Here is a 16,268-nt window from a genome sequence, read left to right as displayed (position 1 = left end):
GGTGCTCAATAAATGAACTTTGAAGAACAAAGCACAAAGGCTTTAATAGAAAGGGGCGGGCGGTGGGAAGGGCAGGGATAGGGGGTGCGGGCCCTCGAAGGCCTGGGATCAAAGCGTGTGTAGGTCATGGCTACGCCGGCTCAGCTTCTCCGGGTCGTCGGACGCCATGAGGGAGAAGTCGCGGAAGATATCGAGATACGTCTCGTCTCCTGAGGGGAGGGAGGAAGGGCTGGGAGGCCGGGTGGCTGGGCCCTAGCACGGGAGAGTACAATAGGGACAGCCCGGCCTGGTAAGAGCACGCGCTTCCAGCGTGGGTGGAAGGGACATCTGCACCGTCAGGGTGGCGCCCTCGCCTATTCTTTGCTCTGTTTCAAGGACCCGGCGCGTAGGATGCGCCCAATACATGTTTGTTGAATAAATGATGTAATTAATCAATGAAGCTGGGCACAGGGGGTTGGGGACGGGTCACCAGCGGCCAGAAGCCCAGAGTTACAATGTTGTGTGGGCAGAGAGGGGGGTGGGGGGTACTTTACCAGCCTGGCCCTGGGCCGCATCGACCTCCCTCATCTTTGCCAATCGCAGCCTGAAGGGGAGGGAATTAAGGAATGAATGACATTCTCCTCACTCCCCCTCGCCCCAACTCCCATCCTTTAAGCTGGGCTGTTTCATTCACCTGTTTCCCCAGGGTCTAGTGCTTTAAAGATGCCTGACAACAATGTTAATGAATGATGCCTCTCTCAGAATAAACTCACCTTCCTCGGACCCTGCCCTCCCCCCTTCCTACTCCAAGCCTCAGTCAACACTTGAAGCATCCTTTCAATGTCTAGTCCTGGAGCTGGCCCCGCCCCTCCCCAGGCCCCGCCTAGCACGCTGGGGTCTCGGCGTTAGCCCCGCCCAAGTGGATAGTGCAAGCGCTAGCCCCGCCTCTTCAGGCATCCTCACAGAGTGACGATGTCAGCGTTGGCTGTTTCCACGGCGATGGTCAGGGGGTCTCTGCCTTCAGAGTCTCGGGCTCCCAGATCGGCCCCCCGTTTCAGGAATAGGCAGGCCAGCCTGGACAGGATAGCCAAGTTCAGCCGGCCCCTCACCCTGTCTGGAGCCTTCCTCCTCAAGGTCATTATCCCTGCCGCCCCTACCCCGTGTGGCCAAGAATGGTTGCATGGTGGAGCGGGCCTCGGCCGTGGCTGTCCACTTGGTTCACGTTTGCCCCGTTCTGGAGGAGGAACTCACAGGCCAGAAGAGAATTCTGCGTGGAGAAGTAGAGAATGGGGATAGAGGGTGGCATCTTTTGAGGCAAATTTAAAGATATTTTAGAGTGGGGTCAGTTCAGAGGGTGGGTATGGGATGGCAGGCTCTGCTCCGGCTCTTTACATGTATTCATACATTAAATCCATAGTACAACCTAATGAAGTATGTTATCCCTATTTTACAGATGAGGAAACTGAGGTACAGGAAGGTTCATAATTGTAAGTGGTAAGGGTCTGGGTTCAAACCCAGGTTTGTCTGCCTCCAAACCTCACACTCTTAGCAACCAGGCTCGATTGGTTATCGCTCCCTATGAGGTGGGAGAGGCTAAGAGCTGGGACCGAAGTCCGGAGTAGGGGAGGAGAGGAGGAGCCTAAGGGTGGGGTGGGGTGGAGGAGAGGAGGAGCCTAAGGGTGGGGTGGGGTGGGGAGGTCAGCAAGACTCTCACAGCAGCTGTGGCCTGGATCAGTGGTGTGGCATTCTCCTGACCCCCGTGGACCCAGTTGACATCGGCTCCATGGGCGAGGGCATCAGCCATGGTGGGAAGGGATGGAGGATGCCCAGCAGCTCGAAACAGCAGGGCCCCAGGGTGCAGGCTGCCCAGGTCCTCAGAGGGTGGCTCTGTTAGGGGGAACCAGCTGTGAATCTGGGAAGAAAACCCTCAGCACAGTCCCCTGATGCTGTAATGGGATAGGTCACTTCTCAACTGTGGGGAGGCCTTCAAGACTGGGGACTGTGGTGGGAGGTGATGGTGGGTGTGAGTGGATGTGGGTAGGTCCCCTAGGGCATATGGGATAGATGGCAGTGTTCACCTCTTCCTGTCCGACCACCCTGACTGGCTGGGATGTCGGGGGTGAGCTGACTGTCAGCCTTAGCTCTCTTGGCTCCCTCGGTTCCAGCCAAACTCACACCCTCCTCCACAGGCCTCTGGAGACCCTAGCTCATTCTCCTGACTCTTCTCATGCTGGTGACACCCTCACATAGCCCTGCTTGCCTCCTCCCAGCCCCACGGTCCTTCCCATCCTTCACCGTAATCCCCGAAACTCTTGCCTCGAAAAACCAGTGGGCTGTGGCCCCCCATAACAGGCTCGAGGGGAAGACGTGGGCCCCAGACTCTGTGCCTCCCCACCAGGCTTGGCACCGTGCTGAGCACACGGCAGGCGCTCAACAAATGCCCAGCCAACCCTATACCTGGCTTGGGTCTGAAGCTCCCGGGCTGGGGCCTGATGGTGCCCGGCTTTGGGGGCACAGGAGGCTGCCCCCTCGGGGGGCCCCGGCCACCTCTTCGCCCGCGAATCTCGGGAAGCTTGGTCAGGAACTTCTTCTCCACGTATTTGGCGTGAATCCAGGCCTCCTTCTCTTGCCTGGTTGGGGAGGGTTGTGGGAGAAGAAGGGGACAGTCTTCCCTCCTCCCATCCCAGGCTCTTCTCCCTCCCTGCCCATAAGGAGGGCAGCCCCAGTCCCTCCACCCCAGCCTCACCGGGAGCAGCTGGGCCCTGGCTTCTTCACGGCCATGGCCTCCACACGGGCCTCATAGATCTGGTTCATGACGACATTCCCCAGCTCACACATGAGCTTCAGGCGGCCCAGGCAGAGGCAGAGACAGACGGGGAGGGTGCGGGTGAGTGTCTGACCCCTCAGGGCTCTGCAGCCCTGCCCTCACCCCACCCCACACTCTCACAGCACCCCAAGTCACCTTCACGAGTTCCGGCTCCCATGAGTCAAGGGTCAGGGACCGGACTTTGGAGAAATGAACTCCCAGGCTCCTGGAGGGCAGAGGGGAGGTCGGACCCTCTGTGGGGGAAGCAGCCGGGGAAGCTGCTGCTGCTCCTGGAGAGACTTGGGGGCAAGGTCTGGCATGGGGGTCCCGTGCAGAGGCGCTGGGCCAGGAGGCAGCAGGGCAGCCAGGGCCATGCAGCCTTGACCTGCATCTGGCAGGAGCCCGCCTGTTCACCGTTCCCTCTTCTCTCTTCTTCTCATCCTCTCTAGCCACCTCCCCTCTCTCCAGGCACCCTGGCCAGGACAACTCTTTCCACGCCATTCCCCCTCCCCACTTCCACTGGAATGATGCAGGGCGAGGGGCGCATAGACTTGCTAAGGCCTCACGACATCTCTCTCTGCTTTTCGTCAGCTCCCCCACCCTCAGCAGCCCTGACCCCGCACCTCCTCCAGTCAAGCCACTCAACTCCCCTGGGTGTCCCCCTTCCCGGGCCAGACCAGGACACTGAGGGGCTGGGCCCACCTGGGTCCACCTTGTGCCCCACAGGATCGGCCCAGGCCTGTGCCCAGCGACAGACAGAATCTGAGAGGAAGCCCAGGCAGGGCGGGAAGGGAGGGAGGAACCCCTGTGCTGGGCTCCAGCTTGCCTCCACCCAACTCCACTGCCGCCAGAAAGAGCAGGGGCCCGCGCTTGGGATCTTGGGGAGTGACCTGTGGATGCCGGAGCACTGAATGCAGAGGGTGACGCCAAGGTTGATGCTGGCCCACTCAGGGGCCGGCTCCCGGCAGTCACAGCACTGGGCGTTGCCGTCCACGCTCTGCACCTGGGCTGCCACGTGCCCGACTCCACCAGAATCCCTTCCCCTGGTCATCCCGCCAGAGCCCAGGGTGGCGGCGGAGCCCATGGCCAGGTGTCCTGAGCCCTGGGGGAGACAGGGGAAGAAAGAGTGGCTCTGAGGTCTAGGGGAAGCCATGTCCCATCTCCCTGGGCAGCCTGGCCCTGCACCCCCATGTTAAGGTACCTGGCCTGGACCCCGGGGGCTGTCATCAAGGCGAGCCTGGTTGAAGGCCGTAGCGATACTGCTCTGCACAGCACTGACCCACAGCTGCAGGAGGCGCTCTGAGTCAGCCTGCAGGAAGCAGGACCTGGGCAGGGGGGCAGCCGGAGGGCAGGGAGGGGTCTGAGGCCTGGGGAGCCGAGTGGCAGGACAGGCAGGGTGACATTCAGCTAGTATTCAGCTGGCACCACTCATATTGAAATACCTCTGCACCAGTTGGTAATATCCTTCCAGATATCCCCCTTCAGCCTAGACCCTCCCCTAGCCTGCCCCCCAATTGAGCCACCAAAGGGCTAATGCCTGGGGCTGCATTAGGGGCCTCCAAGATCCTGCTCCAGGGATGCCTTTGTGATTGGCCCTGCCTTTCCAGTTGGTAAAATTGAGATATACGGGTGTCACCCCTGAGCACTGCACTCACTTGCTGGGGGACACCACCTCAAAGCAAAACCGCCTTTCTGAGTCAGGACAGAGCTTCACTGTGCAGAGACGAAGGTCATCCACCACCACAGTCACAGGGTCCTGGCAGGGAAAGGAGACAGGGGGGCAGGAGTCCAGGCAGCCACAGCAGGGCTCAGTCCTCCTGGGCCCAGGCATCCAGGACCCGGGCCTACTCACCTTGTGCTTCTTCTGATAAACCAGTTGGTTGCTCTGAATAGTAAACCAGCGTCTGGAAGAGGCAGAAGTAGGGTTAATGACATGGGCGGCATTGGAATGCGGCTTGGGACAGACAGGAGAAAGGCTGTGCTCTTAGTCCCAAAAGGATCTTGCTGAGAGGAGAGAGACCGGGCTGCCCATCCCATGAGATGTTCCAGAGGAGGGTGACAGAGGCGCAGCCAGGGACATCTAAGGGGTGCTATTCACATCTCGAGTACCCCAGATTTGATAACATTTATGAAGACAACTTTCCAGCAGATGGCAGTGAAATGCATTGTCTAATAAGTCTATTGCTACAATGTTTTGGCAAGTAGAAGTATCTTGGAGGGAATTTCCTGGCAGTCCAGTGGTTAGGACTCTGCACTTTCACTACCGAGGACCTGGGTTCGATCCCCAGTCAGGGAACTAAGATCCCGCAAGCCATGAAGTGTGGCCCCCAAAATTTTTAATTTAAATTTAAAATTTAAAAAAAAAAAAAAGTATCTTGGAGAAGCGGCTCTTGTCTTCTAATTTGCGCCAAGATCCCATATGGGCCAGCAGTGGCCCTGGAAGGGGAAGGGGTCGAGTCAGAGCAGATCACCACCCTGCTCCGCACCCTGCGATGGCTCCCCACTTCCCTCAGAGTAGAGCCAACAAGGCCCTGTCATGATTCACGTCCTCATTAGCTCCACCTGCATCTCCTACCACTTCCTCCTCCCTCCCTCTGTCCACACCCTGGGCCTCCTCTCTGTTCCTCAAACCTTCCAGGTTCCTCAGGGCCTTGGTGCTGGCTCCTCCTTCTGCCTAGAACATTCTCTCCCAGATATCCTTCCAGTCTTCACTCAGAAGTCATCTTTTCATGAGGCCTTTGCTGACCACCCTATTTATTTATTTTTATCATTATTATTAGTTTTTGGCCACAGAGCTTGCGGGACTCTCAGTTCCCTGACCAGGGACTGAACCCGGGCCACGGCAGTGAAAGCCCGGAATCCTAACCACTAGGCCACCAGGGAACTCCCTGCCCACCCTATTTAAAATTGCAACTCCTCCCCAGCTCTCCACATTGCTTGCTTTATTACTTTTCACCTATGGTACTCTTACCTTCTAAGAGATAATTTACTTAATTATTACGTTCTTGTCTGTCTTTGCTGATGGAATGTAAACTCTCTGAAGGCAGGGGGTTTGTCTGTTTTTCCTGGCTGTAGTTAGCACACTCAAAAAACTTTAACCTGATGGGTTTGGCCGATTGGGGTGTCCGCTCCTCACCTGCTCCAGGTTTTAAATGCATTGCTGGCCCGTTTGAAGAGATGCCCTTCCATGACCAGGCCACCAGGCCCCTCCCTTAGGCTTGGCTCTGGCTCTTCCCCACCCAGCTCCTGGGGGCACAAAAGGGTCAAAGGGCAACTGAAGTGGGCAGAGACCAAGGCCCCAGGCCCATCTGCTTCCTGCCAGCAGCCCCAGCCCTTACCTTCTGTTTCAGCAGCACGTGTCTCTGCTCCATGTCCCTCTTCTCTCGAGCCGAATTCAAGACCAGCCGGTGTAACTGAGCACAGGAGGGGCATCTCAGATGGCCCCAGCCTCCCAAAACCAGGCCAGGAGAGTCATCTCAGAGCCCCTACCCTCCCTCTTCCACCTGCCTGCGCCCTGGGTCTATACCTGGCCACCCAGCTCCTTGCGATACTGGGCCAGCCGGCGCAGCTCCTCGTGGCCCTGCTGGAAATGGGTAGCCTGGGCCTCCACCAGACGCAGCACCTGGGGGACAAGGTGGGCAGGGGGCAGACCCCTCTCTTTTCCTCTCCCTCCTGCTCCCAGCAGCAGGCTCCTCCCCTCCCTGCCCTCGCCCCCACTGCGACTCACAAACTCCATGATGTCAAACTTCCTCTTGTCCTCAATCACATTGATCTGAGAGCCCAAAAGACCTCAGGTCAACCTTGAAAACACAGACGCACGACCCACCCACCCCCCCCCCCCACCCACTGCACACCAGTGACTCTCCAGCCTCGAGGTGACTGGGGTCCTGGCACCCCAAGAAGACAGGTTGGGGCAGGCACCTGCAGGGCATAATCCAGGGCCCGTGCCCGGTACCCGGCTCGAGCAATCTTCAGAGCAGCTCCGGCCTCTTCTGCCTCCTGCGCCCGGCGCCTGGGGACCTCTGCGTTGTGGGTAAGAGCAGCCTCCAGGCTCTCAGCCCCCCGCCAGAAATCCCGGCGAGCCTCTCGGAAGCCCCGGAGACCTCTGGGGGTGTGGGGATGACAGAAAATCACCGATACACCCGCCTGCCCCCAGCAGAGAAGTCCCTGAGATTTGCTCACAGCCTTGCAGCTAGCCTATGGACGGTCAGAACTCCAAGGGGATCCTTGGGATGGGGGATAACAATCAGGCCACCAGAAGCCCCCAATCTCACAACTCCTTCATTCAGGGAGGCCCCTGCGGCAATGGGAAGAGGGCTGGAGGACTGGTTTCCCTCCTAACTCACTCCTTGACCAGAGTTTGGATTTGCTGCTGCAGTGTGTGCTGGGTGGCATCTAGAAGCTCCTGAGGGAAGCAGAAATTGGCAGGTGGGGGTCAGTACCGCAGACGCCCTTGCTCCCCTCACCAGCCCTACCTATCCCCACTTACTGCGTGGCTGTCCAGCTTGTGGCTCAGGCTCTGAGTGAAATTGTCCAGACACTCCTAGGCAAGAAGAGGCAGAGAGAGAGTACCAGGCGTGGGTGGTAGGGCCCTCCCATCCCTAGACTCAGCCTGCTCTGGCCTGGGACCCGCAGACCCCAGACCAACCCTCCCCTTCCACAGGATCTCTCCCACCCCAGCCTGGTTTGGACCCTCCACATACCGCCATCATGGGCTCTGGTGGACCCAGGTGGGCCAGGTCACAAATGCCAACGATGAAGGCCCGGCTGGCGGCAAGGTAGTGGCGCCCACTTTCCAGGAGGCCATTACCCAGCTTGAGGAGCTAGGAAGCAACAGAGCAACAGGGAGTCGTGCCACGCGCCACCAATACCCAGTGCCACCCCCGCTCCTGTCCTACTTCCTCTCCCCTTTCCCAGGGCTGTGCCCCTCCCTCCCCTCCTCACCTACACTCCTCTGTGGCCCAGTCCAGTTTCTAACACACACGTGGTGCTTTCTCATCTCTGTTTCTTTGCTCCCACTACTCTGTGCCTGGAACAAAATTCCTCCCAGCCTGTCACCAAAGCCAGTGTCAGCTTCACCTCCAAAACGTCTCTCCTGCCCTGCTCTGTCTGCTTGGATCCAGAGTTCCCCAGAAATGCCATCCTCACGCTCTGACTCCTAGCATGAATGTTCCACCTGGTTGGTATTAAATTCTACAGTATTTACTGTCTAGAGTTGTCCATTCTGTGCTTGGTGAACATTCCCTCATAAATATTAATCGGTCAGCTAGGCCCGAGGGTCAGGGCAAAGATGGTGTTCCTAGGGCCCATTCTGTCTGGCCCTAATTACAAACAAGGAGGCTTGATAAACAAAGGGACAAGTGACTGGCCGGAGGAGGATCTCTGGGAGAGCCAGGTGGCCGACCCAGAAGCCAAAGCGAGGTCTTCTGACCCCTGGCCCTTGTTACCTGCAGGAATTGCTTTGCTCCTGAGGTGACACCATTGGCTCTAGCCTGAGTCACCATATCTGGGATGGGGCAAGTGTCTGTGGAGCCTGTCAGCTCAACCCAGGGAACAGGAGACCACCATAGAGGTTCTATGAGGAAATCCTGGGAAGCAGGGGCTCAGAGAACGTGGGCTACATTGGTGCTTGTGGAACTTTTGTTGAACTGAAAAACACTTTTTAGGGCTAGTGAAGGCTTCAGGGAAATATAGCTTGACTTGAAGATGGCTGGCAGGGTCAGTAATGGTCAGGCAACTGACCATGATCAAAACTTATCAGATGTCACCATCCGGTGTCTGTGACAAGGGACAACGACACAGATGATCACAACTCCACTGTGTGGAGGTGGCGGACTGAGTGTCCAGTCCTTTCCTTAACCACCCCACCTTCCTTCCCGAATATCTGAATAAGGAACTTTCATAAGACTGCACTAGTGACAAACTGGTACATCCATACAATAGCATGGCGCAGCAATGCAAAAGGAATGAGCTATTCATCTGTGAACTATTAATGAACTGCTGATAACTACTGATAGGCCACAACTTGAATAAACTTCAGAGACATTATTATGAGAGGAAAAAAGAGGCCAATCTTGAACGGTCACATACTATATGATTCTACCTAGATAACAATCTAGAAATGACAAAAGCCTGGAGATAGAAAACAGATGAGTGGTTGTCATGGATAAGGAAGGGGCTGGGGAGGGGGTTATCATTACAAAGAATGGCACAAAAGAGTTCCTTTGTGGTGATAGGAGTTTTGTATCTTGAGTGTGATGGTTATGAGAATCTATAAGTGTGATAAAGTGCCATTGAATTATACACAAAGATTTTTTTTAAGAGTATATGCAAAACAGGTAAAATCCAAGTAAAGTCTTTAGACAGTTTATTGTATCATGCCAACAGCAATTTCCTGGTATGGGTAGTATACTAAGTTACGGAAGATGCTGTCATTGGGGGAAGCTGGGAGATAGGTACGTGGGATCTCTCTGTACTATTTTTGCAACTTCTTGTGACTCTGCAATTAACTAAAAATACAAAGTTTATCTTAAAAATATATGTATATATTCATATGTAAACTAAATCACTTTGCAGTACAGCAGAAACTAACACAACACTGTAAATCAACTACACATCAATTAAAAAATGTATATATTATTTGGTCACCTACTAACTTTCAGGCCATGGTATAGGCACTGGGGATTGAGCAAAAACAAAATGTAAAAGTTCCTCATGACACTTAGCTTCCAGTGGGGAAGAGTAGAAAAGAAAAAAAATTGGCAAGCCTGACAGACACAGGCTAAGGTGACCCCTGATGATTCCACCCTTGCATAATCCTGCCCCCTTGAGTGTGGGGGAGTGAGACCTGTGATTTGCTTCTAATCAGTAGAATATGATACGGCAAGTGCGATGGGATGGCACCCCCAAATGACAAAGGTGATGGATTCGCTCCTGTAGTCACATTCTGACGTAAACTGACGCCATCTTGCCAACACATGCAAGGGAGACTCTGCTGCTGGCACTGAAGAAGCAGGCTGTATGACGTAAACCGCCTACGGACAGGGCCCGGTGGCAGGGAACTGTGGGAGGCCTCTAGGAGATGAGGGCCTCCATCCGGCAACAGCAAGGACCTGAATTCTGCCAACAATCACGTGAGCTCAGAAGAAAACCCTGAGCTGTGGACGAGGCTACAGCCTCTGTCAACACCTCGGCTGCGGCCTGTGAGACCCTGAGCGGAGCACAGTCAAGCTGTGCTCGACTCCTGACCCACAAAAACTGCGATAACACCTGTGCGTTGTTTTAAGTCACCGAGTTTGTAATAATTTGTTATACAATAATAGAAAACTAATACCACGAGTAAACGTATAACGTGTCAGATCGAGAGAAAGGCTGTAAAGAAAAAAAAAAGCCAAATAAGGGGAGTGGGAGTGTGCCGTTTTTATAAAGAATATCTAGGAAGGCCTTACTGTGTGTGTTCAAGTGTTCTACTGGTTTGTTTTCCATGGTTAGTCTGTGAGCCCCCTGAGGGCGGAAACAGCCTGCTTCTCCCTGAGGCGCCCACGGCTCGCTTAATGCAGGTCTCAAGAACCGACCAAGTAAGCCCACAGGTGAGTCTTGTTTTCCAAGATTCTGAGCTCCTTGAGGGTACAGAACCACTTTTTGGCTCCTCTGTAGCCCCAAACATCTACCCCACCTGGTTAGCATTCAGTAATCCCCGGAACTCATTCTTGGTCTCTAGTTTTCTCCCTGGCCTCACCTCTCTCATCTTAATCCCACCCCGGTCACCCCTCTCCACGTCAGGATCACCTTTTCCAGCCGGGTCTCCAATTCTGACACTTCGGCTTCCACCAGCTCGATAGAGGCTCTGGGAAAGGAGGGATGGGGTCACAGGAACAGAGCTTGGGTCCATCTGGTCTGTCCACCTCAGCAGGGTTGGGGGTCGGGGTTAGGGGGCGAAGGGTACAGATGGAAAAGGCTGATGGGTTAAGAACTGCCCACCCACCCTCTCTGGCTCGCTCACTCTGCACAGTGTGGGAGCTACTACGGCCCAGGCCAGAGCAGGAAGGGTAGAAAGAGGGTGGATGTGGCGAGGGCAGGAAGTTGCTAACCGACCAGCGCAGGTGCTGGGGGAGGGGCAGGGGTCCAGAGAGAGGGAGGAGGGGACGCCAGCTCTGGGAGTGAGAGAGGCTGGAGGGACCCCCTTCACACATGCAGTGGGTGGCAAGCATCAGAGCACGAGATTCGATAGCAGAGGTACTGCTTTGGCCCATAAGCTGGATCTTGTCCCTTTGAGACTTACTCCCTGGAAAGACATCCTCCGACTTGGGGAAGGTTGTGCATGTGTATTAGGGGGTGTTGGACCTCCCCGCCTCTGCCCGCCCCCCTCCCCCGCCCCCGGAGACCTGTGCACACTTACCGGAAGCGGGGTGAGTCCTTAAGGCACTCCTCAAAATCCAGCTTGACCGTCATCTCAGCTTGACCGCTCCGGGGCCAGTGGGCCCTGGGGCCTGGAGGGTGGGGATGCAGGTGGCGGTACTCCCTGTCCCGGGGGGAGGGGGGGTGTGCTGGTGAGGAAGGAGGAGAGGATCCTCTCCTGGGTAGAGCCTGGGGGGGTGCGATTCTTTCCCTAAGTGGAAGGGGTGTCCTAAGAGGAGCTCTCACCCCACACTTCCAGGCAACGCTGGGAGGGGTAGAGGCGGGGCCTGGGCGGTGGAGAAAGGGCCTGAGATCAGAGACGCCACAGCCCCGCCCTCAGAGCCTATCTGCAGTCACCTTCCTACCGGGACCCTGGTCTCTGCTTCAGTCTCCTGTAGTGGTTGAGTTGTGGGGGCCTGAGACATACAGGTTCAAATCCTGATTGCGTGACCCTGGGCAAGCTGATTCCTCAGTTTCCTCATCTGAAAGATGGGCATGATAATTCCTACGTCCAGGTCCAGGGTGTTGTAAGAATTAAAGATGATACTGGTGTGTGGCTGACTGAATCACACCAATCATTGTCAGACGGCTGCAGTGGGGTCTTCTTGGACTCCTGGGGGCCTGTTGAGTCCAGTCCCCCAGACCACTCCAAGCTTTCTTCTCTGCTCTTCTTGCCTGTGGTTTCCTGTGTGTGAACTTCCCTTTCTGCCCCCCACTCCTCAATGACAGCTCAGGCCCAGCCTGGACCCCAATACCCAGACTCCTGCTCTTCTTCTCTTTATTGTCTACCCCTACCAAGGGTGGTGAGGGCGGGGACAGGTTGGCCCCCACCCCATCCCCAGCTGGCTACAGTTTCCATTGTCTGGCTTCCTCCTCCTGAGGCCACTGGAGCTGCAGGGTTTCATCTGGAGAGAGGAGGGACTGGGTGAGTGGCTTTCTTGCAGCAGGCAAAAGATCTGGCCCATGTGACCCCCTGACTCCCTAGAACCCACCCACTCTCCCTCCCTGGCCAGCCCCTTGCCCCTGCTCAGGCTCACATCTGTGCTGGTTTTTGTTTGAGGAGTTTGGGTGGCTTCCAGGTTCCCTCTCTGAGCCTTCGGTGCTTTGCCAGTTCAGCCCCTTGGATACCAGCCACTGACACCAGCCAGACATTGCTCGGGACCCACTGTCTTTGGAGGACGGGGCAGTACCTGGAGCAGGGTAGGTGGCAGAGAGGAATCAGGAAGGAGGCATAGGGGCAGTGGTGGTGCTAAGCTGGCAGGAGGTCCCAATCCCTCTGAGCCTCCCTGGGTCCCCTCCATACAATCCACATTGCACACAAGGATGTTGACGGCCTCGCTCATCACCTGCTGCTGATCTACTGGCCTGAAGGGAGTGGGGGCTGGGGGGATGGGAGCTTGCCAAGAGCCAGGCCTGGTGAGATAGTGGCCTGGTGCCCTCACCAGGCTTCGATGACATCACTGTCACCTTCAGGGAACTCTCGGTGGCCTTGTAATCCTGCGAGGGGCTTCCAGTGTGGTCCAGCAGACGGACCTCAGTGCTTATGGGATTCTCAGTCACCCAATTCAAGCTTGTGGAGCCTGGAAGCATCACAGGATCAGGGTTGGGGCACCCATCAGTCTGTTGGTTCTCGGCCACCGCCCCGCTCCCAGGCTGACCCAGCCCAGCTCTCACTGGTCTGCTGCTCATCTTCTGTGTCCTCCTCAAGTTCAGGGTGGGGAGAGCACCTCAGGTATCTTCCTTTGCTGCAATACTCCTTGCGTCGCAGATCAATTTCCTTCTCCAACACGACAGTGGTGGATGAAGCTGGGGACTGATTTCTTAAGGCAGGGGAAGCTGAGAAGTCATCCAAATCAATCTGAGTCATATGGCCGCCTAGCGAATACAGGCCACCATCTCCACTGTGACCCCCAAGCACCGGGGAGAAGCTCAAGCCCCAGGTTCTCATCTCACTTCTGTCACCTCCTCCCATTTTAGAAAAACATCAGTGACTTTTCCACCCGCCACGGTTCCCTTGGGCTTTCTGTTCCTCCTCCCCAGCCAGCTTGGGGAACTATCCTGATGAGGACCCCACTCCAGCTGCCCTCTGTCTTCCCTGGGGTCACCTGCCAGCACGACTTCCCTGTCAGCCAGCAGGGCCCTGAGGAAGACAGACTATGGTGGAGAAGGTTCTGGACTACAATTACCTTGGGTCCCTGGGGCCCCACCATAGCTAACCTTTGACTTCTAGGATGTGGTTCCTGGCCACCAGGCCAAGCTCATCTTTGACTCCTCCGGTCAGTCCTCTTGCCCCTCCTCTCTCCACAGGCCTGGGCTCTGAGGCCAGCATCACACCTCGACTGCCACTGCTCATACTGACACTACCCACACTGCTGTTCTTGTTATTATCCAAGGGCAGGTTTTTCGGAGCCTTGAGGAACTTTCCTTCATTGTAGTGTGCCTTGCGGCGCTTTTCAAAATCACTGGATTCTGTGGGCCAGTGTCAGAGCTTGGCTTTCCTGCCAGGCTCTCGCTGAAGGCTCAGGCCACCCCCCTTTCCACTCAATCCCCACCCCACATCTCACGTGTCTTGGAAAAGTTGTCTGAAGACCCTGAGCTTCTGTTGTCACTGTACAGGAAGACCTTGGGGCAGAAATTGTCCATTGTTGCAAACCTGAAGGGGAGGGAGACCAGTTGGGGGCACGGAAGGGAGAGAACAATGGGAGCAGGTGGTAGATGGGGCCAAGCTGGCTGACTCCCCCACTTTGGCCTGGGTGAGTCCTGATCCGAATTGTAGTACCTCCCATTTGGGGGGACCCGAAGGCAGAGCTGGCTCAGACCTGAGTTCAGGGGTGGAGGGAGGAAGAGGCCCCAATTCCCTATTGATTTCTGGCAGGACTCTCACCTCTCTGCTAGATCCTCAGGAGTCATTGTGTGAGAGGTTCCCGCGAGCAGGTCTTCATCGCTGTCCTGCAGCCTGCACAGGAGGGAGGAAGCAGTGCCTCAGAAGGGGATAGCAGGCAGGCCCCCACTCCTTTGAGTAGGGAAGAGAGTCTGGGATGAAGGGCTAGGGCTGAGGGCTCAGCACCTGTGGTAGGGAGTGCGGGGCTCATCCACCTTCATAAATCCATAGTCCTTGTCAGCAGGGTGGTAGGTCGCCAGAATATTCATTTCATCCCAGCGCTGAGACTTTTTCCTTCTGGTGAGAGAAGGACACAAAAAAGGGGGAGGAAACCTTCTAGTGCCCTCCTCCTCACCGCCCTCATGCTTACAGTCATTCAAAAACTGTTTCTTGCACCCCCTTGTAGTTCCAGAGGTGTAGGAGGCTGGGGATGGGGTCACACCTGATGACAATCACATACGATGTAGTCAGGGTACATGCTGACTCTCTTATCCGGTACCTGCTACTCTCTCAAAGGCTAGGAACCTCAGATTTCCCACCCAATTACCCTCACCTACTCTCACTTTTAGTTCTTGGCACTCCGCCCCTTCTCCCCTGACTCCGCCTCCTTTAGTGTCTGGAATCCCTTCCTCCCGGGCTCCTTACCTCTCCGCCCTGGGGGATTTGTGCACCACGGTGGAGCTGCTGTTTTTTAGTATGCTCCGGGGCCGGTCCTCACAGGGTTTGTCGGGGTGCATGCAAGTTGACCCGGAGTGCGGAATGTATCCCGAGTTGTACACCCCAGGCCCCCCGGACCCCAGGTTGGACGTCCCGGATACACTGGTTCCAGGGAAGGGGGGATTAAGCCCGCCAGGGTGTGTACCGGACCCAGGATGCCGGTTGAGGCCGGAACTGAGGACTGCTGTCCCTCCAGAGGGCTGGCTAGAACCAGGACTGCCAATTACGGTTCCCCCGGAGTGTACGGGGGGCCCAGAACCGTGAAATATGGCTACTCCGGAGGGCAGCCCGGCGCCTGCCTCGACTCCTCCGATGCCTCTGGGCACTCCCCTGGTTGGCCCTCCAGGAGATTCTCCGTCGAGGCCTCTAGCAGTCCCCAGAGATTCCTGCTTTTCCATGGCCCCACTAGGGGGCCACTCTCAGCTACCCCGCCCCGCCTCCCTGCACCATACAGCCCCGCCCCCACCGCGGCGGGCTGGGGACGCTTGGGCGAGGTCTGGGTCCCCTCCCCCACTGCTCCCTGGAGCCACGGGGGGCGGATTCAAAACTGTATAGGGACCTCGGGCTGGGAGCCTCTCCGCTTGCCCCTCCTCTTCTGTCCCACCCTAAGACTTTTCTTTGTCTCTGGGATTTGTTCCCGCCTTTCTCCTCTATCACTGCCCTCATCCGAATTATCCAATCGTAGTCAGGGGTCCTGGCCGTGGGGCGTGAAGCCTAGTTGTGACGTCACAGTCCTCCAACCTTAGCGTGAGCGTCGAAGGAGGTGTGCTGGGGGTTTGTTGATAGCTCTGGGGGAATCTTTGGGGAATGTCAGCGCCGTTGCTTGAAACTTCCTGCCGGGGTTCCTTTGGATTCTTTATTCGTGGCTTTAAAACCTAAGTTTGGTTGGACTGGTGTTCAAGATAGGCTTGACTAGAAACACCCGCGAGCTTTTTTTCCCCCCAAAGCCCGGGCCGCTCTGCCTCTGCGGAGAGTTGTGATATAAAGTGGAGGGACTACGACACTCTCGAAAGACATAACCGGTCTCAGTGGTAGGGAGGGCAGATATTTTCCTTTACAAAGCTACCAGTTCCCCGCTCTGGGAGCTCAGACCCCGCTCGCACCGCTTCGAAGCGCGCGGAGCGAAGGAAAGACCCCTCCTTCCCTTGCCGTAAAGCGAATACTTCAAGGTGTTGCCTGCCTCGACGAAGGCGGGGTCGTCGGTGCAGCTGTCGCAAAGCTGAACGTGTTTGGGCACCAACTACCTGCCCCCCCGCGTCGTACAGATGCCTGCGGCAGTCGTTTCTTGCACTGTCGCAAAAGCTCCCGGCCCGTCTTCACTCCTCTGGAGCCACTCCGTCACCTCGCCCGTGTCGTAAAGCAAACCTGCCCGACCCTGTCGTCCTTTCTCTTCCCACCGTGGTAGTCCTTAGTTCCCTAACCCGGGATGCTTTATTGCCCAGCACTGCCGTAAAGCATATCTGGCCCCACCCCCACCCCCCCACCCCC

General features: G+C 56.4%; 2 protein-coding genes across 7 annotated transcripts; both read right to left on the bottom strand.

The window, feature by feature from the left end:
• Window positions 1-25: 25 nt before the first annotated feature.
• ACAP1 (ArfGAP with coiled-coil, ankyrin repeat and PH domains 1) lies at window positions 26-11,371 on the bottom strand. 3 transcript variants are annotated; one of them, XM_082441608.1, is made up of 22 exons: window positions 11,184-11,371; window positions 10,574-10,631; window positions 7,489-7,608; window positions 7,275-7,328; window positions 7,132-7,190; window positions 6,707-6,890; window positions 6,513-6,557; window positions 6,312-6,407; window positions 6,124-6,198; window positions 5,922-6,031; window positions 4,638-4,689; window positions 4,441-4,541; window positions 3,987-4,110; window positions 3,676-3,887; window positions 2,942-3,011; window positions 2,726-2,820; window positions 2,437-2,609; window positions 1,694-1,866; window positions 1,137-1,246; window positions 943-1,053; window positions 534-583; window positions 26-209 (listed from the first exon to the last, which is right to left on the bottom strand). In XM_082441608.1, exons 1-22 carry the CDS (start codon window positions 11,234-11,236, stop codon window positions 109-111), a joined length of 2,226 nt encoding a protein of 741 aa, XP_082297734.1. In that variant the 5' UTR covers window positions 11,237-11,371; the 3' UTR covers window positions 26-108. The 3 variants fall into 3 exon arrangements, with proteins under 3 accessions (XP_082297734.1, XP_082297736.1, XP_082297735.1); XM_082441610.1 differs by lacking the exons at window positions 3,676-3,887; window positions 3,987-4,110; XM_082441609.1 differs by lacking the exons at window positions 26-209; window positions 534-583; window positions 943-1,053; window positions 1,137-1,246 and adding an exon at window positions 1,256-1,618 and having other exon boundaries at window positions 1,653-1,866.
• A 575-nt stretch (window positions 11,372-11,946) lies between these two features.
• LOC309650364 (uncharacterized protein) lies at window positions 11,947-16,155 on the bottom strand. Of its 4 annotated transcripts, none has more exons than XR_014257542.1 (9): window positions 14,709-16,155; window positions 14,250-14,360; window positions 14,067-14,138; window positions 13,747-13,835; window positions 13,400-13,651; window positions 12,857-13,057; window positions 12,650-12,762; window positions 12,220-12,372; window positions 11,947-12,087 (listed from the first exon to the last, which is right to left on the bottom strand). XR_014257542.1 is itself a non-coding variant. In XM_082441617.1 (9 exons), the coding sequence occupies exons 1-9, from the start codon at window positions 15,176-15,178 to the stop codon at window positions 12,029-12,031; spliced, it is 1,545 nt and encodes a 514-aa protein (XP_082297743.1). In that variant the 5' UTR covers window positions 15,179-16,155; the 3' UTR covers window positions 11,947-12,028. The 4 variants fall into 4 exon arrangements, 3 of the variants coding, with proteins under 3 accessions (XP_082297743.1, XP_082297744.1, XP_082297745.1); XM_082441617.1 differs by having other exon boundaries at window positions 12,625-12,762; XM_082441618.1 differs by having other exon boundaries at window positions 12,625-12,762; window positions 12,857-13,018.
• Between the last annotated feature and the right edge of the window lie 113 nt (window positions 16,156-16,268).

This window comes from Balaenoptera physalus (genome assembly GCF_965194825.1).
Source record: "Balaenoptera physalus genome assembly, chromosome: 20".
Taxonomy (NCBI): domain Eukaryota; kingdom Metazoa; phylum Chordata; class Mammalia; order Artiodactyla; family Balaenopteridae; genus Balaenoptera; species Balaenoptera physalus.
This window is presented reverse-complemented; position numbering and strand designations above follow the sequence as displayed.